The 24,128-nt window shown below is 36.5% G+C and overlaps 1 protein-coding gene across 6 annotated transcripts in view; it reads left to right on the plus strand.

The window, feature by feature from the left end:
* kcnq5a (potassium voltage-gated channel, KQT-like subfamily, member 5a) overlaps positions 1-24,079 on the plus strand; it is a 125,931-nt gene extending 101,852 nt beyond the window's left edge. The window contains exons 9-18 of one of the 6 annotated variants that reach the window (XM_079855154.1): positions 2,670-2,764; positions 4,334-4,360; positions 7,685-7,741; positions 8,893-9,113; positions 11,627-11,735; positions 12,774-12,905; positions 13,219-13,329; positions 14,609-14,716; positions 18,774-18,903; positions 19,514-24,079. In XM_079855154.1, the coding sequence (XP_079711280.1) occupies positions 2,670-2,764; positions 4,334-4,360; positions 7,685-7,741; positions 8,893-9,113; positions 11,627-11,735; positions 12,774-12,905; positions 13,219-13,329; positions 14,609-14,716; positions 18,774-18,903; positions 19,514-20,572 (2,049 nt within the window). In that variant the 3' untranslated portion in view covers positions 20,573-24,079. The remainder of the gene's footprint in view (positions 1-2,669; positions 2,765-4,333; positions 4,361-7,684; positions 7,742-8,892; positions 9,114-11,626; positions 11,736-12,773; positions 12,906-13,218; positions 13,330-14,608; positions 14,717-18,773; positions 18,904-19,513) is intronic. The other 5 variants (XM_079855155.1, XM_079855157.1, XM_079855156.1 and 2 more) reach the window with 5 other exon arrangements.
* Positions 24,080-24,128: the final 49 nt, after the last annotated feature.

A 24,128-nucleotide genomic window follows, 5' to 3' on the forward strand; every position in this document is an offset into this window, starting at 1 on the left:
TATATTTACTATCTGCATATCTTATGCTTTTGATATGATTTTGCTTTTCAAGTAAATACATTTTTTCAAATAAAACATCTAAACAAATAATAATAATAATAGTTACAAATAGTTTCTATCTGCATATCTTGTGCAATTTTATGTTACTGTATATGTTGAGATATTATTCGAGGGATACTTAGATATTTTACCAGACAGCAAGACAAAAATACTGATTAATAAGGATTGTTTTTGTAGTGAACCATGTTAATTTTTTTAAAACAAAAGAAGAGAAAACGAACAATTACACGAGCATTGATTACATGGGGACTATTATCTTCCATCAGAGCCAAAGGAAACACTTGCCGATATTTATGATGTGTTTCCACGGAAGGAATTCTGAGCAAGGGCCTCCCTGAGGACAATAGCTCTTCCTAATGGAAGGTGCATCCTTCTCCTCTAGCAGGAGAAACAGATTTACTCCAGGAAAATGTGCACATACACACACACATATCTACAAAAAATTAAGGTCCTGTAATATTATAGAAATGAGTTACTTCCTTTTGGCTGCTGTCGTAAACCCACAAGCAATTTCTCAACTATTTTAACCACCATGACCCCTTTTCTTTCTCCAGATTGTTTTCTGATATTGCAGACAGAGAAGATCTCATACTGTATATACACTGGTCCTTATGTTTATTTTGTCTCTCTTCCTGCTCTGTCTTTAACCCTGACTTTAATTTTCTTTTCTTTTTCCAAAGGCCTTTCAGTTGGCATCCAACCATCCTGCTTCAATTACTGTTGTCAGTAATTGTGTATTTTGCCCATGGTGTATTCTTTAAGGTGTAATGTTGCAGGGACTGCATCGGTGCATCATTTCTCATCATTTGTGCTCTCTCACCCTCTCTTAAATCACTTCAGGTCTTTATATAACCCATGAATATATATCTTAATTATGATCTGTGGAGTATGACTGTCAGCTATGTCTGGGTTTGGATTCTTTCCTGCATGTTACGATTGCTGTTTTCTCTTTACTGCCATTTTTGTACAGAATGATGGAAAATATCCCCTCCCTCCTCACTCCTGTCACGCAGTTTGAGAGCACCTTCTTCAGTCTTTCACTCTTGTGATGTTTTTCCTTTTCACAACACGTCCTCTGTTTCTTGCTTATTGTTTTTTAACGCAGTTACTCATCTCAACACATACAACTCTATCCATTATCACATTATTATAAGTCAGCATGAAACAATAACTTTCGTAATGCATATTCCTGGTTTTATTGTGAATGATTCACCAGTTCACATTATTAGATTTTTTTTTTTTTTTGTCTTTGTAATTTTTAATGAAAATGACTTCTTCCCTAGCAACCACTTTACATTATACTGGCGTCACTTAGGTCATGATTGGATAATGTAGTCAGATAACAATTTAGGTATTGTTTTCTTAAATTCGCATTCAAGTCATGCTTCATTCTAATAATCGTTCTAATTCCCAATAAATAAATTGCACCCACATTTTTTTCAGTTCACTTATATACATAACAAATTCAGAAGAAATTAAATGCAAGCAGGGTTTAATGCCGAATTTTATTTTATTATTATTTATCCAAATATTGATAATAAATATTATGTAATTCTGTTTAGATTGAAATAATGCTGAGTATATTTTAATGCCAGATGGCCACACATAAATATATGACATATTAACACATATGTCCACAAACAAAGATTTGCACTTGTTTAGGTAAAAATTAGTTTTATTTTAAACACATATTTACATATAAACTCTTTTCACTGGATAATGTATGCCTCTTTTAATTCACCACATCACTTTTAAGTCCCCTGGCTGTTTTAATGTTGTGTGTGCCACCAAGACATTTATTCAACATTAATCCACTCTCATTTTGGACATGGAACCATGTGAAATTTATGTTCGCAATTTATTTTAATTATAAGGGAGTCCAAAAACCTCACAAATCTGGAATTCAAAGTATACTGTAATTTAATCTTGGAAATAAGTGTTAGTATTTTAGAAAATTGAAACAATGAAACATTATGACATAAAATGAATAAAAAATATTTAGCAAATTAGTGAGATTATGATCATGTGACTCTCCGGACAGATTCCATTGAAGCTCAAGATGCTCTTCGGATCATTCTCAAATAATTCTGCAGAATATGATTATCAGGTTTTACATAAACTTGTGAAGTTCATGCAGCTCAAGTGCTGCTGTTATTAAAGCAAAAGAGAGACATACCAAATACTAGCATTTTGAACAAAATGAAATCAGTGGTTTGAAGAAATGTCTTGAGCCCAATCAGTGATTCACTGGCTGTTCCCTCACCATGCTATTGTCTTTCTCCACCTGTGTCCCCGTGTGTGTGTGTGTGTCTGTCTCCTGCACCAGGCTGCGTGGCGTCTCTACTCCACAGACCTCTCCAGAACATACCTGAGTGCCACATGGCTGTTCTATAAAAGTGTTCTCCCTCCTCAAAGGCATGTATCTATGCAGTGAACTGATGGAAGAGCGCTTACATGAACCGGTTGTTACTAATCTTTTTTTTTCCTTTTGTTGTTCTCCTTTTTTTTTCCAATCCCTGCTTTTTCCTGGCCTTGTGTATTTATCTTTTTATTTTCTACTCTCTTCATTTCCCTCCCTATTTTTCTGGTTTTGTATATTCTGCACGTAGTGTGTGTGGCGTAGCTATGCGGCTGATGAGAACTCGGTTTCCATTGCTACCTGGAAGCCTCATTTGAAGGCGTTGCATACCTGCAGCCCTACAAAGTAGGTACAACTCTGGCAGCTGGTGTCGTATTTGGTGTCAGTGCTTCTGTAGCTCTCATTTTCCCACTTCCCTCAGCAAATAAACTGTTTTCACTCAATCTGTCTCTCTTCCTAAGCATAATCATCTCCTGTGTACCCTACTGTAGTGTTGTTAGATATCCAAGCTTTTTTAAAGACTCATTAAGTCACTGAGCAAAGGCACATGGCCAGGTGTCAAAAATACATAGAAATGATACCAAGTTAAGCATGGTTACTTTGTCAAAACTTAAAAATAATATTTCAAAGTGGAAAATAAACTTATTTCTCAGCTTTTGAAATGTATTGCTGTTGAAGCAGTTTATATCTCGCAATTCAGGCTTATTTATCAGAATTCTGAGTTTATATGTAAGATTTTTTTTATATATATCTTTTAAGGGGTGGCTCAAAATTGTGAGATTTAAACTTTTAATTGCAGTATATGACTTCAGAAACTTGCAGTTTTGAAGTCTGAATAGTGAGATGTTTTATTCCATGGTGTTTCCATAGATTGCTGAAATTACCAAACTGTAGATGTAGATATTTGGTTTTCATTAATAAAAACTCAACTATTCTAAATGGTCACATTTTCAGTTATTAAAAATAAAGAACAATACGTAAACTTGAATTTCAGAATCAGATGATTTTATAGTTCTTTGACATTGGAATAGTGTTATTTACAGAAGGTAATATATTCATTCTCGTGTTCATTGTATTCACACTCAAATCAAGTTTGTAAGTCTTTAACAACAGTTATAACTATAATGTATTGCTTTAGGTCAAAGACTGTGGTGGTGACTGATGAGACATTTCTTCATGATATTAAATAATTGTAAACTTTAGTTAATACAAATTACCCAAATAATTCTTAATGAAGTAGTTACTTAAATACCTCACAGCCATATGTACAGCAAGATTCATTTTTGTATTGGGAACACAAGCCTTCTGTACAACTGAAGCGTCAAAGTTTCAGTTTGGATGAGAGCCACAGACTCACACCTGCTTCCTTGTGTAGATCCTGTGGCTAACTGAAATTTCGTTGCCCAGAATAGATAAATCACATCACACAGAAGCCAGGACAGTTTGTGGACAGACACCTGTAGACAGACACACGGCAATGCTCTGACAAATGGGTGTTCTGTTGTATTAAGGCCAATTTCTTGAGTAATTACATACTAAACAGCCCTTGATAACACAGCTGTCCCTCTGCTAGCGCTCGTCTTAGTCAGCTTGACTGTGCATTGCTCATAGCTTGCATGACAGCTTGTTTGCTGCTTGTTTATACTGTCTTAAAAAAGACTCTCCATTTCTTTCTACTCTTAACGTGTGTGTGTGCTGAGGCTTACTTGTGTTTAACTTCCTTTTTTAACATTTAAACTGTATTTTGTGTGACACAGTGTGAAATATATTGGTGTGTCATTTCCAAAATGAATCACTCAGTATATTTCAGAGGCATCTGTGTCTCTTCTGTAGTCTCCTTATTAGTTTCTGTCATTCATGTGAAGTGTTAATATCCTGCCTCTTTTCTCTCTGTTTTTTAACTAACACCTGAAGGAAAGACCAGGGGGAATCCATCAGCAGGTTTGTTGTTCTCGTATCTACATCATCCTAGTGTCCGGAATGTTTTACTTTCATGAGTATCAATTGTGTTTTAGCTTCCATGGCTTCAATAGGAATAGGGAGAAGAATTAAGTCCATTCAGTCATGGCATGTTACATGTCTTGCTTTATCATTCATTCCTTCTGATTTTCCTTTATTTGAAGTAGTAGCTATATATGGTATGTACAGTCATCGCTCATTATCACAAAATAAACCAAGACAGGATGATCAGGATCCCAGTGTATAGCTAATTATATTGTCTCTCTTATTATTCATGGACATGACATATATTTTATTTTTATCTTACTTTTACATTATAGCTTAAAGGGGTCAGTGAGTTTTAAAAAAGAAAAGAAAAGAAATTAATACTTCTATTCGGTAATGATGCATTCAATTGATCAAAAGAGACCGTAAAGATATTTACATTATTTAAAAAAAAAAAATATATATATATATATATGTATATATATATATATATATATATATATATATATATATATATATATAAATGCTGTTCTTTCAAACTTTCTATTCATCAAAAAGTCCTCAAAAATATATATTATAGTTTCTACAAAAATATTAAGCAGAACAACAGTTTTCAACTGTGATGATATATATATCGGATGATAATAATACAGAATATTAATTAGGCACCAAATCAGCATATTAGAATGATTTCTGAAGGATCATGTGACACTAAAGACTGGAGTAATGATTTGCTATCACAGTAATAAAATACATTTTAAAATATATCAAAATAGAAAAATGTTATTTTAAATTGTAATAATATAATTTTTTTTTAAATAAATGCAACCTTTGTTGCAAAAATATAACTGACAGTCTTTTGAACAGAAGTATAATTGAATCCAGATATTATTAATATAAATATATTATTAATATAACATATAATTGTTTTAGTAAGTTGACCAATATATTGTTATATATAATTACATATATAAATGTATTAATATTATACATAAATATTCTAGCTAGAGAGAAACCAGAGAGTGATGGGTGAAACATGAAAGTAGCACCAGTATGTTGTTTTGGACAACAGTCAAATATAGTTTGGTGGTTTAGTTCTACTACTGCATTAGCAGCAATTGTCTAGTCAGAATCAGCAGGTATTCCAGAAAGCCGTTTAAGTCATAGAATAGTAGTTTAAATGTGGAGCAGCTTCTCTTTGCTAACTTTCAAAGAAGAGCCTCGAGTGAGTGTGCAAGACACTGTTAATAGACACAACGTGTCCATCTGTACAAAAATGCGCGTGCGTGTGTGTGTGTGTGTGTGTGTGTGCAACTGTGTGCACATGTGACTGTGTGTGTGCACATGCAGATCTCTTTCTATAATATTGTAGAGTACTTTAGCCTACTTTTCTCTGTCTACGTGCATGGACTATATAACATGATGCACTTTTTTCCATTAAGATATTGTTTATATTGACCAATAAATATTACTGCAGTCAGGAAAGATGCAAAGATCACTGCATGCATGCATTAAGTTCTGTTTTACATTTTTGCCCTTTAATTTTTTTTATACTTTACCCCCCCCCCCCCCCCCCCCATAAAAAATGCATATTACTATGTACTAGCAGTAAGAAATATTGACTCATTTACAGACTTAGCTGTTGACATTTAGGACTCTGCATGTTGTTTATATGCATTAAAGTCCCTGTAAAGTCAAGAAAATGTGTTACTAGCCACTCAGCCAAATTTGAATGATAAAAAAAGCCGCCAAGTAAATAAAATAAGTTATCAAAAACTTGAAAAAATTAGCAGTATTCTCTGCTCTCAAACGCTGGGGGCGTGTCCGCTGGCTGCGCTGAAACCACGCCCACTCGCGGGAAGATGAAGGCCAAGGCGGGAGATAGTCAGTTTGGCCCCATTCACCAGTAACAGCGGATTATAAGTGAATCCCAGTTGTCTCTGACGAAAGTTTATAAAACTATCCTGTGTAATATTATCACTACAGAGGCGGGTGTTGGTGGTGATCCTCAGCTCTCCATCGAGGTGGCTCTTCACAAAATCAATCCACCTCTTCTTGATATGATCTTTTTTCGGAAATTTAAATAAGGACACCGATCTGTTTTGTAAGTGATCGCATCCAGGTAATATGCATTTCCGTGACGAAGGCATAGCTAGCTAGCAAACTGTTGGCTGTAGTAAATAGTACTGACAGTAACTCGCGATTGAGCGGTGAACTGATAGGGGAGGGGGCAGCCTCGGTGGCTCCAGTGCGTCATCGACAGTAGGGGCGGGGCCAGGAGCTCAGCGGCTCCAGTGCGTCATCGAGCCACCGTTTTAGCCCCGCCCAAAAAATCCTGAACACAGCAATGGTGAAAAACTGTTTATCGGTCTAACTCCACAATTCAGTACTTCACAGTTCACAGTCTTTGTAATGTGTTTTAGCAATACATTTCTAACATTTATTATGCGTTTAGAATAATTTTTTAGAATTGCCTTTACAGGGACTTTAAAGACTGTCGTATCTGCAAGGCCATTGTGTAGTCAGATGTTTTTAGTCAGGCTGATGATGTTTTGTCTTTTAATTTTCATAGAATCCCATCAGGAGTGGAGCTTATTGCTCAGTGCTTGTAAATAATGGATGCACCCAAAGCCTTTTCCTTATTTGTATCCTTACACTTTCAATTAGTGCTGGAATTGGATGTTTGCATGGTTCATATTAGATATGTGAAGAGCAGTGCACCAGTGCTCAGACTTAAATGAAGTCGTTTACAGTTGAAAAAGCTCACAGTGTGTGGCAAATGTGTCATTAAGTATGATGGAAAATTAACCTTCCAATTGCAAAGGCATTACAGCAAGAAGCTAAGCTGTGAATACTTTTTTCATAGCTTGTGGAACTTTGTACAGTAAATGGACGAACATGAAGTCTTTAAGGAAACATTAGGTATAATCCACAATCCACATAATCCATTTGTACTGGATAGACTGAAAAGAATTAAATATTTACAGAAAGAAAATGTATAATTAACCAACAAATCCAAAAACGTTTGTCAAAGTTAGTTGGTTGTTAGACAGGTTTTGTACACTGTTTATGTGAATATACTTCTAGTTTGTGAGTGTGTGTGGTTTGGAGCACTTCTAAAGTAATTCAAAACTAATTCAACTTTTTATTACCATGTTTGGTTGCAAAAACGCACCAATTTATTTTGCGCTTTGCTCCATATTTACCACCAAGTGGTGGCTCTGTTTCTGTGTTGCACTATCCATATAATTCTTCCACATAAGGAAGATGTTTCTGCTCACAGTCTAACTCATCTACCATCTGTCTCCCTCATTTCCATAGTAAGGGTCATAGTAATAGACAGAGGCTCTTCAGGAGGTATACCACACGGATATATAGGTACCCAGCATCCCCCACTGCTCCAGCAATATGACCAATGTGAATGCTGACTAACCTTATGCATGAATGATGAGGGCCACCTCAGATAACCCCGCCCCTTACAGACCCTACAGAGGGTTTAATATGAGGGTCCTGTGCCTGTTGCCTGAAGGATTTAACTGCCACTGACTGATTTATCCAACACCCCCTATCTGACATGCAGAAATTACTCTACAATATACATTTTTACAGATATAATTGTTATTTAGTATGTGTAACATCCATGTAGCAAAATAATGTTTTACCTTTAAACTACCAGCATCCCATACTGTAATATATGCAGGAATAATGATTAATTCAAACCGTTTTAAAGGTTCAGTTCAGTTATGAAGGATATCTATGACAGTACTGTATATGTCTCAGTTTGCATCCCACCTATTAAACACATTAGTCATAAACTTGCATGTTGCATATGCATGAACTTTGGCTCTATATTATTGTACAGTAAATCATCTTTACAGCATTATGTCTCCACTCTCCTTTACACTACATCTCTTTCACACACAAACTACTAAGCATGAGCTAAAAAGCACAGTGTAGTATGTATATATCCAGCATGATTTAAGAACCCCAGCTTATGGAGTTGTTGTCTTTGATGGAATATGTATATAGTTGCTTTGCACATAAACTGTTTATTATGACATGCCTCTCCGGGCCTCTACGTCAGGCCTAGAAAGGCGGCTTATGGAGATGTTGTCAGGCTGCTCCACATTGAAGGTAGCAACAGAACTAGGGTGGACTAGAGTCATGCTTCAAAAAGTTGCTTGCTGATTGGTGGAAACCTTGGAATGGGATTTGTGTTGCATGATGTTCTTTTGATGCAATTTAAGTATAAGACAGTTTATGGGGTTTCGGCAAAGAAAATCCTAGTAAGATCTAAGTTAATGACGACAAAAAAAAAGAAAAAAAAAGTGTTGTTTTACTGGAGGAATCTGGTAAAAACTGAGGAAAGGAAGCTTGTAGGTCCAAAATAAACCATCACAGCTGTTTTTATTTAACTAAACTTTAGTTAAATACCTCTTTCTCTCCATTCCATGTTTAATTATTTTTCTGTTTATTTGTCCCTTCCCACTTCCCGGCCTCTTCCATCCCTCCACTTTCCTCTCCTGCAGCCAAAAGTTAAGTTTTCGTGAGCGTGTGCGGATGGCCAGTCCTCGTGGTCAGAGTGTAAAGAGCAGACAGATGTCAGTGAACGACAGACGCTCTCCTGGTACAGAGGTGGGTGTGGAGGGCAGCAGCCCTGCCAAGGTCCAGAAGAGCTGGAGCTTCAATGACCGAACACGCTTCCGTCCATCACTCAGACTCAAGAGCCAATCTCGCACAACGACTGAAGGTGAAGAGCTTTTTTGATTGGTCAAATCACTGATTTTCCCAGTTCTTACTGGGTTTATTTGCTTCAAAAAAAAAAAATTCTGTTATATGCTAGTCTTCACACCATTTGGCCCTTTTAGAAATAAGAATGAGTCTTTTCCTATATATCTTATTGTTATTGGTGTTTTTCTGGATTTATCCCTGAAGGCAGGATTTACACACACTATTGGGCTGCAGTGGGAGAACATGGTCTCTCATGGCACCCTCTGTTTGCACTAGTTATCCTTGGCTCATGCTCCCATCACCGGAATGCCCCTCAGGGAAGAAGAGAGCAAAGCAGAGATAGAGACATTGTTTATAGGAGGATTTTTAGTATTGACAGAATACTGTACGTTAGTCACAAAGGGCCGAGAACCCATAGTCCCATGGGAAAAGAAAACATAGTGAGAATGTTTAATAACCTGTTTAATAAATCTTTAGCAAAACTTTTAAAACCAACAACTCAACATATTGCAATACATTTTTTCTGTTAATTGGCCTTGTCAACATAGTGAATTTGCATGTGAAAACAGATGTTTGTGATTTTTTAATGTTGAACAATGATGTAAAACAATAGATCCATGTGGCCCACATCACAGCAAGTAAAAAATATTACATAGATCTTTTTTTTCAGCAGATATGGTAAGTTATGTGTCCAAGGTGACAGCATGAAAGTCGCGATGAAACGAAAAAAAAAAATTAATTATTGAAATTTTGTGAGTTAATGCTTAAACAAGAAAAAAAGATTTAATTTTAATACATTTTTCAGAAAGCACTTTATATCTTCAGACATTTTGCTTCTCAAGTAAATATATCTTATGTGTAGATATTTGTACTGGAAAACATGTAAACAATTCTGAGAAAGTTAAGTTAAAAATTATGAGGTTAAAAAAATAAATAATTAAATGTGTTCATGGGTGTACCGTTCACAATAAGATCAATAACATGCATTTAGAAAATAGATTATCTTGCTAAATAAAATGCTGGTTTAGAAGAGCACATTTAATTAAAGCTGAGTTAGCAAACAATGTGATATAAAATACAGAAATGTGAACTGTACACAGAAATGTAGTGTTTTAAAAACTAGCTTGTTGCTGGAAAAGCTGCCTAAATTGTCAGTCTATTAAAGAATAGTTCACAACTTCTCGTCACTCTACAACACTGCACCTATGTGTTTTGTTGTTGGTGTTGTTGTACAGTAAGATTTAATGTAACATTTCAACAAAGGTAGCCCAATTCAGCAGAATTTGCATCTGAGTGTCAGCAGCAAACTAGTCTAAGCCCTGTGTGAGACCCATCAAGCTAAAATTAATCTCAAACCTGCAGTTACCACACACTGGCTTCATCCTCTTATACACACATTATAGATCCACCACATATGATAGCCTATAAGACAGTGGAGCAATGTACTACAAGTGCTGACAGTTTAAATGGAGGAATTCATTCATCCTACAAGCATCATATCCAGATATTTATAGATAAATATATAGATCAATTTAAAACGATCGGCTATAGCATGCAAAAGACTAATATTGTCTAATATTGACTAATAGTTTTGATCAACTGCGTGAAGGCACTTTCATAATCTAAAGTTTTTTCTCTGGGTAAAGTAATTAAATACTTGCCAAAACAAAATGAAACCTATGCAAAATATTGCAGGGCTCGACAATACGTACTGCCAGGTGCCAGTGGGAACAACACTCGGGACAACTGTCGGAACTTTCCCTATAGGGCGTCATGAAAGTTTATCCTTTGCTTGTGTTTTTAAGCCGTGCCAATTGAAATATTCAAGCGCAAGGAGATGCAAAAGAGAACTCAATTTGGTACTCGCTGTGTGAGAAGTTTTGTTCAGAACAGCCGGTTGTGGCTTAAGTGAACGTAAAAAATTAATACAAATAAATATAAATAAAAATATTGGATCCGTGCAACTCATAAAGTGACAGCAGCCTAATATTCCTGCTGCGCTGCTGTCTGTTTTTTGAGTTGTCACTTTATGAGTTGCATGGATCCAATATATATATATTTTTTTATTTGTATTAATTGTTTACGGTCACTTAAGCCACAACCGACTGTGTTTACTAGGATACTCGCCAAGATGGGCATATTTGTATAAAATTGTGTGTGAATTTTACCATTCCAGCGCAAGAAGAAGCAAAAGAGAAATCAATTCAGTATTTACATGCTGTCTGAGACGCGGCTTTTTTGGGCGCACGCTATGGATGTGTGCGCACACAAAACTTCTCACACAGCGAGTACCAAATTGAGTTCTCTTTTGCATCTCCTTTTTATGCTGTACAGCTCTGTGGAGAGAGGGGTGGCCTGTGGTCTGTATGTGTCGGTCAAGGGAAAGATTTGATTTGAATGCTATTTTGATTCATAGCTGTATTGATCTGCCCTTGGCTTTCTCTACTTTTCAGCCTAGTTTTGTTTTCAGTCTTTTTGAGGATCTGCTTCTTGATGTGATTCACATTCTTTCCCTTTCTCTCAAACACACAGCTGACACTAATCTTGGACCGGATGATGCTTTTGATGAGAAGGGCTGCCATTGTGATGTGACTGTGGAAGATCTGTCTGCCCCACTAAAGGCCGTGATCAGGGCCATCAGGTTAGTTTGACTTCCCAGAGTACTTTGTTCTCCCCTAAAGAAAGTTTGAAGGATTGACACTGTGGTTGCAGAGTTAAACGCACTCATTTTGACCTCCCTGCCCTGTTGATGGAGACATTAGGTTTAGCCCATGACTGCTGTCTCTCTCCTGCTGGGTGAGGCCACAGATGTTGCTTTAGGTGACGACTTCTTTCACTTCCATCACCCTTTACTATTAGGGACTCCCAGGAGGGCTGAGATTTTTCCAACTCCTCTTTCCCAGGGTGTCGGATAGACATGCTCACAGTCAGTTCTGCTTACACATCAGCTCATCTGACATTAACAAAAACTGACAGGGGCTTGAATCTGTAAGACGTAACAGAGACGGATCACTGAGATTTGTTCCCCTCTGTGTCAATATTTGTAGTTCCATCTTCACTCAGAAGAATGTCACGCATAGAATAGGTTTGGGTTTCTGTGTGCTTGTGGTAATACCTGTGTTTACACAGCTAATGCCATCTATCACACATAGCTTTACTCGAACATGAGCCTTACTTGAGTAATATTATTATTAACTGTGTTTTTAAAGCAGAGGTATATCTGATTATATTTTTCTCTGGGTCATAAACTGCTCTGATATTCGTGACTGATTTCTGCCCTCTAGTGGTTATGAGCAAGTTTACACAACCTGCAGGCTTGTTTATTTGCGAAGAGGTTTGTTTTATGTTGAGCTGACTTCATTTATGCACAATATACTGTACGGTTTATAGATGTAACTGCATACATAATTGGAACAAATTTTATTTTTATACTTCATTTTTCGTACCTTTTTGCTTTATTCTTGTATTAAAGCTATCCAAAAAAAACTAAAATCAAGGTGTATTTACTGAAGTTAAGATTTATTCATTTAATTACTATTTTGTGTCTGAAATAAATATATCTTGTAACAGAAAATGTCATAAAAAGATGAAATATCACATAATTTTTCAGTTATATAATTCAGTTTTTCGTTATATAATTTCTCATCAAAAGTTAATTGAGTCTTGTTTCTTGTTTAAGGATAATGAAATTCCATGTGGCCAAGAAGAAGTTTAAGGAGACGCTGCGACCGTATGATGTGAAAGATGTGATTGAGCAGTACTCTGCTGGCCACCTGGATATGTTATGCCGTATCAAGAGTCTCCAGACTAGGTGAGACAAACCAGCCCTTTTTGTATGGCAAAAATATGTTCAACTTCAACATGTGACTGAAAGTTATAAATTCATTCATAACATTTATGTAACATTTATTTTTATTTTATTATTATTATTTTTTTATTGCATAAATTTCTCACTTGCACAATACACATTAACAAATGCAGTAAGTACAAAGACATATTAAAGAAAGCTATTATTGAGCTGCACCGTACAGAAAATAGTTAAACAACTTTGTTTTCTTATGCATACTTTCTACATCTACATATCCGTGTCTGTCTTACCTCACTGTCTGCGCTCTCCCATTCAGGTTAGACACCATTGTGGGTCCACAGACCTTGAGAACCAAAGCCAAGACCTTTTCTTCTCCTTCCCTGCACTTGTATTACAGTCAGGCCAAGAGGAAACACTCTGCCCCAGGGTCAGCCGACCCATAATCCCCAATCCTAAACCCTTTTACACTTAACTCTGAAATGATCCAGACATGAGTCATTTGCTGAGGCTGTGTGTCTAAATCCTTAGTGACCATTACCTTCCGGACATGAACATCACAGAGATAAACGCTATATGAAAATAATACATCCTTAAATCAAGATACATTTTGTAAGATAAGACTTGTTTTCAGAGAACACATCTTGAATCAAGTTTATTAGCTCATTGGCAAATAGTTTTTGCTTGTAGTTGCCTATATGTTGTTACATTAATGCTTATAAAAAAAGAAAATTCAATATATATCATCTGAAAACATGTTGTTATGCAATATTATTTAAGGATGTTTAGATGTTTAATGCAAAACAAGACAAAAATACTGAATAAGAAAAATATATGTACTATTGTTCAAAAGTTTAGGGTCAGTAATATATACATACAAACTGAACACACATCACAAATATTTAACTTATTCTTGTGATGTATATTTTAAAATGTATCAAAATAGAACACATTTATTTGAATATATATATAATTTTGTTTTTATTATTATTATTATAATTTTTTTACAATATATATTTTTGCGGTCAAGCGCTTTTTGCACATGAGATTTGTCATGCGTCACAGACCCAAAGCCTCAAGCTGTTTGCTCTGTCCTACAAATCCTTGATTCCTCTGTTTTTCATCATGCAGAACTCTCTCCTGTTTTAACAAGGTTGGCCAATGCTAAACCAGCATAACTGTTATGCAGTGCATGGTGTTAGAACAAATGTGCCTGTGTATTGGACTAACTTTTAGATTGATTTCTCCTGGCTTTCCCTAGCATTTGGGTTTGTATCTTAAAGCGTAGTTTTTATACAGTTTGTAAAACATTTCGTCCGGCATGGAATGACCTGCTAATCAAAGAGAAGCATAATCAAATTTAGTCATTCTTTAATATTGTGAACCAACAGGTGTCTAATCAACCACTCTGATTTGAACAACCATCTCTAACTGACATTTAGGCTTAAATTGTTGAAACCTCAGTGATTGACTTTGAAACGCTGACTTTGAAGCAACAGTTAACAGAATTTAAACTAGATTACTGAGACCTTTGGTTTGATTGGCATTCATATGTTTCTGAGAGATGGTCGCGCATGTATCTGAGATCAGTAGTATCTTGCCTTGGTGCCAAGCTCCTTCTCCTCGACCTTCTCTCTCCTCCTTTCCTTCCTTTCCTTGATGGCACAACCTTTAAGATGTACTTGACCCCCGTATGTTTTCTCATTTAGACTTGCCACAGCCGTGGGTCCACATCAGACTCTCAGCACCAAAGCCAGGAACCTTTCCTCTCCCTCTCTACAATTGTATTACAGCCAAAGCAAGAAGAAGCATGCTGGGTCAGAGGCCTGTAGAAGGCTAGGGGACTAGTCATGGGGCTATACTTACCTCAATCAGTTCATACTGTACATTGGGTCCAATGCCGATGATGTATTTAACTAAAACTATTCAAAGGGTTTATTACCATATGTTATTAGAACTGAAAATGCCTACACACCTATTCCCCTAGTAAACAAAATCAGTATCCACAATGAATCTAAATGGCAGAAGTTCTCAACCTTTTTGACTGCAAGGCCCCCTCTTTGTCCACAACGATATTCAAAGGCCCCATGCCAATCGTTCTTAATTTTCTGGATAACTAGAAATGTATATCCATTATAAAATTGCCCACCGAGTTTTAAGATTTTATTCGTTTACATGACTTTTCAAATCACACTTTAAAATGAAGCCACCTCATGTATCAAGGTTTTTCAAGACTGTGGGAATTCTGGTTCTGATTCTGAAAGAAAAGAAAAAAACAGCTGTTGAGTGGCTGAATTAAAATAAGAATTGTCTTGGCTTTTAGTCATTTTAGCTTATTTGAATGTAATTTTAAGTCATCTTAAGGTAGAGGTCTGCATTCCCGCAGCTCTCCTGCGGATACCACGGGACCCGATCAGAATATCCACGCTTTAATTTACTTTTCTCTGTGACATTTTGCGTTGGCTGTAGCCTAAAATATACAGGTGAAACTCGAAAAATTTGAATATCGTGCAAAAGTTTGTGTATTTACTTTACTTTACTTTACTTTATTGTCCACGTAGTGGAAATTTGTATCTGGCTTCACATACATCAATACAACAACACATAACACATAAAATACAATAAAAAAAGGGGGGGGGGGAATGTAATAAACAAAGCACACATCAATCATTACCATTTAAAATCTTGACAGCATTTGGCACAAAGGATAATTGGTAAACCTTCCTAATTACTCGTGGTTGCCTATAACGTCTTCCAGACGGCAGCAGTTGAAACTTTCTATGTAGAGGATGAGAAACATCCCCTACTATCTTTAAAGCCTTTTCCTTACTTTTTCCACGATAAAGATCATTCAAGTGTCTCTGTGTCTTACCAATTATTTTGCTTGCCTCATTCACAATCTTGGACAGTCTAGCTTTATTCACAACAGTCAGGTTACCATACCATGATGTCATATTAAAAACCAGAATACTTTCCACAAAATTTTTATAAACCATTTCGAGTATAATCTTGCTCACACCAAAGTGATTCAACCTCCTAATTAGATGTAACCTCTGGTGAGCCTTCTTACAAATGCTATCAGTATTTTCTAAAAAATTAAGTTGGGCATCAATATATGTCCCCAAATACTTAAAATTACTGACAAATTCTATTGGATTTCCATTTAGTACTACAGGTTCCAACCCCAAAATATTACGCTTGTCTCCAGTTATTACCAACTCCTTTGTCTTATTTGTGTTTATCACCAGTGCACTCGACTGGCACCACTCAAAAAGTGCTTCAGCATGTTCATAATATACAGAAGCACTACCAACATCTCCCACTTTCATAAGACCCACAAGTGCCATATCATCGGCATATTTAAGGAGACTAAACCCCTCATTTTTTATCCTATACTCATTAATGTACAAAGAAAATAGTATTGGTGATAGAATTGCTCCCTGAGGGGCTCCTGTATTTAATGTGATAATTCCAGACAGTTTGCCATTAATAGCCACTCTTTGCGGGCGATTAGATAAAAAATCTTTAATCCACCAGATAAGTCCACCATTTACCCCCAAATCAATCAGTCGCTGAATTAAAATGTGAATCTTCATCGTGTTAAAAGCTGATGTAAAATCTAAAAACAAAATTCTAGCATAATTTGAAGTTAATTGTACATGCTCTGCAACTGAATTATATAATGTTAAAACTGCATCATCAGTACCTCTTGCTTTTTTATATGCGAATTGCAATGGATCCAAGACATCACTCACAAAATACATTAAGTGCCGCATAATTACTCTTTCCATACATTTCCCCAAAACAGATGTTAATGATATTGGTCTAAAATCATTTAACCCTTTTGCTCCTGTAATTTTTGATAATGGGACAACTGTGGATACCTTCCATAGGTTTGGTACTATTCGTGTATTTAACAAAAGCTGGAATAACTGTGTAAAGACCCCGGTCAATTGATAAACACAATCCTTTAGTACACGCCCATTCAACCCATCAGGTCCAGGTGCCTTATTTGATTTTGTGCGGGACAAGCAGTATGCAATTTCATATTCTTCCAGGGTAATGTTTTCATATAAGGGGATATCAGAACAGATCCTATCAACCTCAGTGCTACATTCACCAGTGTCAAATCTGCCAAAAAATACATTTAGTTCATCAGCAAAAGATACATTATGAGATTGAGTGGAGTTCGTTTTCTTTCCCTTCCTTCCCATCATCACATTCAGTCCCTCCCAAGCTTGCTTTACATTACCCTTATGGAATTTACTTTCAATTTTATTTTTATATTCTAGTTTATTTCAGTAATTCTAATTAAAAGGTGAAACTAATAGTATATATAACTATATACATATGCATGATTATACTTTTCAGAGGGCTGACATTTCTGTATTTAAAATCCTTTTTTTTATTGATTTCTTGTAATATTCTAATTTTCTGAGATTTTGAATTTGGGGTTTTCATAAGCTTCAAGCCATAATCATCAAAATTATAACTTTTGCACGATATTCTAATTTTTCGAGTTTCACCTGTATATATTTTTTTCAAATTCTGCACTGAGCAACCTGGCAAATTATTTCCTTTGCATCCCGGTCACGACTGCACCTTAAAAGAGAGCATTCAGCCTTTGGTCAGTTTTTGGACGAGAGACGCTGAAACGGTCGTCATGGCATTCTTTTCTTGCATGGATGTTAAATAGTTCTGTTAAAAAAGTGATTTCATTTTGCAAAAACTAGGCTTATAAGCCAATGATTTTCGTTCATTCATATTTTGCTTATTTTTTTCTACCGTCTTGACAGTAAAATGTTAAAAGAATTTTGTATCTTGACAACGAATAAAAATAACAAATAGCCTAGCTAGTAGCTACCATTTTTGAATAGCCTACATTTTATATTTGTTATACCAAATCTCTCTTCAGTTGGGGAAATTTAAATGTGAGATTCTAGAAACGAGATATACAAGCAGGATCGGTCGGGTTGGGAAGAAAATCATTGTAAGCGGATAGCTGGTAAACACAGAGTGAATTTTAAGCGGGAGTGGGTGCGTTCGGAATAGAATCTGGCGGGAGCGGGACGAAAAAACCCGCACAGACCTCGATCTTAAGGCACTCTTGGAAGTTTGCTGAAACCCCCTGGTGGGCCCCAGCCCCCTGGTTGAGAACCATTGATATATGGGGATTACATACCTCTTTACTTTTCAGTGTATGAAACATAATCTTCATCATTGGACTTCAAGGTGATTAATAAATAGTGATATGTTTTCAATCAAGGAGATGATTCTAAATTGTGTAGCACACACTCTACACAATTGAGCTGATTGATGTTGTTTTAACGCAAACTACTCTTGCATGGTATATTTGGAGAGATTAGGAAACATTAGACAGTTTTTCTAACAACACAAAAACAGAAAGTCAAATACTGAAATGTGAAATCCAGGAATGATTATAAATAGTGTACATAGTCTGCTTTCTGCATGGAAACACTTGGATAATCATACACTACACCTGAAAATATAAACTACATTTCACTAGCACATTAATCTTGCACACTAGGGGCTTCTCTGGAGTATCGTTTACTGTATCATTTTGAAAGTAATATTTTAACCATAGGTAGATTAGATACTGCCAATCCTTACATTTAGAGCAAGTAACATTTAAAATGTAAATAATCCAATTCTCAAAAATAATAATAAATCAGCATCTCTTTCTTACTGTCTTTGTAACATAGAAAAAATAGATGATGGTGATGCACTAACTTCTTTTTTCACTAACCAAAGTCCAGTCTTATCCTGCTGTGCTGTGCCATGATCAAGCTTGAGGAACTGAAGTGTAAAGGTGTACATCCTCAAGTATGCTCAAAATCACTTTTTTTCTCATAGGGTGGATCAGATACTAGGAAAAGGCCAGATTTCGGTGGACAGGAAAGGCAGGGAGAAAATCCTCCCAGAAGGAGAGTCCCTGGAGCATGACATGAGCATGCTTGGACGTGTCTGTAAAGTAGAGAGACAAGTAAGCCATATTAACTTGGTCTAATGAAACATACACTACGTTTAAAACTTTGGGGTCTGTACGATTTCATTTCTTTTTGGGAAAGAAATTAATATCTTTATTCAGCAAGGATACATTAAATTGATAAAAAGTGACTGTAAGGTTATTTATAAATAATGTTTCAGAAGATTTTTATTATTAAATTTTTTTTTATTCTTTTTAACTTTTTATTCAAAGAATCCTGAATTCTTTTTTATTAAGTATTAAGCAACACAATTGTTTTCAACAGTGATATAATAAGAAATGTTTCTTAGGCACCAAATCAGCATATTATCATGATTTCTGAAGTATTAAACATACAGCATCAAAGGAATAAATTTCACTCTAAAATATATTAACATAGAAACAGTTATTTTAATTTGTAATAATATTTCACAATATTACTGTTTTTTTTTTTGTTTTTTTTATCAAATATATGCAGCCTTGGTGAGAGACTGCTTTCAAAAACAAAAAACAAACAAAAATTATACAACCCCCAAACTTTTGAACAGTTGTGTACTTGCACTCATTTATGATAGTTAAGCATAAAATTCAGGAACATTCGATGTGATTTCTTATTTCTTTAATACAGGTTCAGTCCATTGAGTCAAAGCTGGACTCTTTGCTGGATATATACCGGCAGGTGTTGCAGAAAGGCTCATCTTCGATGCTTGGTCTGTCTGCTTTTCCACTGTTCGAGCTGGATCAGACCTCCGACTACCAAAGCTCCATCCATAGCAAGGATTTGTCGTCATCCTCCCAGCTTACCGGCAGCAGCGTGTCTCATTCAGGCAGCAGTAACCTACACCGTGGTCTGCATCTTGCTCTGGCCCCCAGTGAACTCAATTTGGGTACTGGTTACCCACATTCAGCCTCCTCCTACTCAACCTCTCCTCTTCTCAACAACCAACCCTCCAGCCCGGACAGTTTCTACCCAGTGTCCCCTCCTCCCATTCTCACCCCCAACAACCTTTCCAGAAGTCACCAGCGATTCAGTGAGCTGACGAGGCCGGTCCCGACAATCCATTCGACCTCAACGACCCTTCAGCTCCCCCCTATGGTACCAACGCCTCAAAGCCGGCCTACCAGCCTTATCCCAGAGACGCTACTGGAGAGCCGGGCAGAGAGTCTGAGCAATTGCCTCGTGAGTACCCAAACCGATGTTGCGTCGGACAGGGAGGCTGAGAGTACTCAAAGCACGGTACAGCTACGGGAGAAGCCCGAGCGCAACTCCAAGGAAGATGGGTCGTGGAGAAGACACTTGAGCCTTGACATTGATCCTCTAAAGCTCATGTCTTCCACAGCAGCAGCCTCGCTACAGGTTGAGCGTGGGCTCGGTAAGTCTCTTTCCGCTCAGAACCTCATGCTGCCGACTGCTGCGGACTGCCATCCCAGCCTGTCCACTCGGAGCAGCGGCAGCAGCAACAATGAGTCCAGCGACCGCGAGCCACTCGCTGACTGGGGCGATACAGAGCTGTTCATCAATGACAAAGAGTTGGACACTACGGAGGGCGGCCACGACCTCCTCGACCAACAAAGCAACGATACAACCTTCTCTTCTGAGCTGCTACGGACAGGAGCCAGTGGGCCGTCTCCCAGCCAAGCTGGATCAAGAGATAGTCTCGAGTCCCAAAACTTGCCTCACGTATAACTCGAAAAAACCCCGGAGCACAGGAACCTCACTGTGGAGACTGGACACAACCTCATGTCCCTCATGTTCTTCTTTTCCAAAGGAAATGGAGCGTCCTGTACGCTCTATATGTTTTCTAATTTTCACAAGAAAAGACATGATGTTCATACGTTTCTGTTCATACGTACATATCATTGCATGGACAATTTGTCAAAAAGGAGAATTTATATTAATGAGAAACTGTTGGGGAAGAAACATTAATTAAATATTCTGGGTTAATATATGTTAAACTCAATCGACAGAATTTGTGGCATAATACTTACAGTAAGGCACTTACAATGGAAGTGAATGGGGCTAATTGGAAAACATTAATATACAGTACTCACGGTTTAATAATATAGCCACATGACAAACAGTACAAGTTAGTGTGGAAAAAATCGCCTACTAAGGCTACATTCACCCTGTCAGTAGTATTATTTACAGGTGTGAGTCTCAAAATGTCGTGTTCACAAAGCAGCTTACAATAACTTCAAAATCTGTTACCTGTAACAACAGTAACTGTGACTAAAGTAATATAGATGCTCATAGAAGTCATAATTTCACATAACAAGTACATTTGAGGCACGAGTTCATCTGTCAAATTTTCATTAACAGACAATAGCTTTTATATCTATAAATGGAGCATTTGAGTTGCGAACAGACCACAAAACTAACAGCAGCACTTCCATTAAGACAGTGAATGGATCTAAAACTTAAGATGACTCACAAATCATATCTGCATGATGCATCTTCTTAAGTTACCGAAACCTCACTGTAACACTTTCAACATGTTAGACACACATATGAATGAAGTCTTAGTTGTCTAGTACAGTACCAATCATTCTGCATGGCTTCACCGAAAATGCAATTTTACGGGTCTGAGTTTGATTATAGAATGTGGGATTTACAGATCAAATAATATGTTTTAACAAAGGGATTGATGTGAAGCTTACAGCACTTACATTCGCTCCATTCACTTCCATTGTCACTCACCCTAATCTATAATGCTGTTTATGCTTTTAGAGAGGGTGAATTTTTATTTCATGCCAACTTAAGAAGGAATGAGTTGTGATGTTGAAATTAGTTTTGTGTTCATCAACAATATGCCATAAACACTGTTGTTTGAGCTTAACTTGTATTTAACCCATAATATCCTTTTACTATTATGAAGAGTTATGGTACTGAATGAGTACTTCTTTCAGTCTTGCATGGGATCGGCATGTTTAAAATGCAAAGGCAAATAGAGTTGGAAGCGTGTATGCTCCTGTAGTAATAAGCCCTCGCTCAGCATTAGGATTCATTTCTCACTTCCTTCTGAATGTTTGGTGGTCCACTCATTTGCATGTGTTAAGAATTATAGGAGGAATAGCAGTAAACCAGATGGTCTTGGTCTTAAAGGGTTAGTTCACCCAAAAATGAAAATTATGTCAGTAATTACTCAAATTAAGATATTTTTGATGAAATCTGAGAGCTGGCTCACTCCTTCATAGGCTGCAAGCTAGTTGATATCTGCCAGCCCAGAAAAGTTAGTAAAGATATCGTTAAAATAGTCCAAGTGACTACAGTGGCTCAACCTTAAGTTTATCAAGCGACGAGAATACTTTTTGTGCACAAACCCCTCCAAAAATAACGACTTTATTCAACCATTTCTTCTCTTCCATGTCATTCTCCTAAGCTGTTGGCGTAGTGTAACAGCACAGCGCTTCTGGGTTGTATGTCAGAACGTAGGCTCACTACGCTGGTCATGTGTGTGATGCTGGCCAATAGTGACCCTACGTTCTGACGTAAAACCCAGAAGCGCTGCGCTGTTAGTCTATGTGAACTCACTCAGGGGCCCTCACAGAACAAAATGAATAGGTGAATAACATCGTTATTTTTGTTTGTTTTTTGCGCACAAAAATTATTCTCGAACGTTGAGCCACTGTAGTCACTTGGACTATTTTAACGATGTCTTTACTAACTTTTCTGGGCTGGCAGATATCATTTACCTAGCAGCCAATGAGTGAGCCAGCTCTCAGATTTCATCAAAAATATCTTAATTTGTGTTCCAAAGATGAACGAAAGTCTTACGGGGCTGGAACAACATGAGGGTGAGTAATTACTGACAGAATTTTCATTTTTGGGTGAACTAACCCTTTAAACCGTTAACAAATGCATTTTTACACTTGTAGCTTTCTTAATTTAACCATGTCCTTTAAAACCTGAGAGTCTTAGCATCTGAAGAAAGATGAATGCTGTTACTAAAGGAATGTTATGGTCTGTTTTGGAGTAAAGTCCTGTGAGGAGATATTCGTGGCAATCAGGATTTTTGAAGAGCACCCATTTTTGAATTGACTAATTCCGAGTCCTTGTGTAGATATTTGGCTGCTAATATGTAAAATAAAAAAGGGAGATAATACATCCTTTTCATCATGACAATAAATCACAGTCACAATATCACAACTAATGATTGTAATTAAATTTTACGTGTATTTTGATTGCTTTGTAACCTGCATCCATTTAATCAGAAATGTCAAGTAGAAAGTCTCACAAATGTGTTTCTATTGGAATTGCAGCAATATCTAATTTCTGTTGTATTTTCCGACCCCCCCCCCCCCATACCTAAACCTCAGCTTTGTAACCTCTGTTCTAAAAAAATTTTATATTCCATAATTGTGAATGAGACAATGAGTGCTTTAGCTAAAATGCTTGTCTGTATAACTTAGAGAATGTAACTTGTATCGTTATGTGTATGTCGAATAATCCTGATTAGCTGTGTTAATTTGTTTTGTTTTTCCTTTTCGTTAAAAGCATCTGAGGTGTACATTGAGGATGTTTTTGGCACTGTACAATTGGAAGCACAACTGTTCAGATGTGATGAGGAAACCTGCAAATGTGATTAATTGTTTTAACATGATTATGCTTTAAATAAGATTTATAATCCTGGTAGTTGATATGCTTATTTTACTCTAGAGTTGAGGTAAATAATATAGGCACCTGAGAAAATGTCAACAGCTGTGGAACTAATTGATGCTTGAAATGCAGAAAAAGGTTGTACAGAAATATTAGTCATATTATAATTAACATTATAATTAATATTACTATTGTTATTGATTTTCTGAAAGTTTTCTTTAATTTGTAATTCAATGTTTTACGGTGCCTTTTTGCATTTTATTAAACGGTTATAAAACTGTATTCATAACAGCACTCGTACCTTAAACTCTTATTGAAATGGTTATGTTTATATTTCGATAATTGCACATTCTCTGTTTGGCTGTGAACTTAAAGCGTCTGTCAGTTAAAGCAGCATTTCTTTGTTTTACCACTAGATCAAATAATTTATTACACAGAAACTGGCCTTAATATACATGCTTGATAATGTTAGCGTTCTGTCATTCAGAATAATTTATTTCATCATTGTGCACATAACAGAGTTGATGCTCTGTGATTGAAAAATGCAAAATGAAAATTTATGATCATGGTAATACTTAAATAAACAAAAGACTTGAAACTCGGCCTGGTGTACTTGATGTTAATGTCTTTGTGTGCCTTGTCTAAA

This window comes from Squalius cephalus, assembly GCF_949319135.1.
Source record: "Squalius cephalus genome assembly, chromosome: 21".
In the NCBI taxonomy this organism is placed as follows: domain Eukaryota; kingdom Metazoa; phylum Chordata; class Actinopteri; order Cypriniformes; family Leuciscidae; genus Squalius; species Squalius cephalus.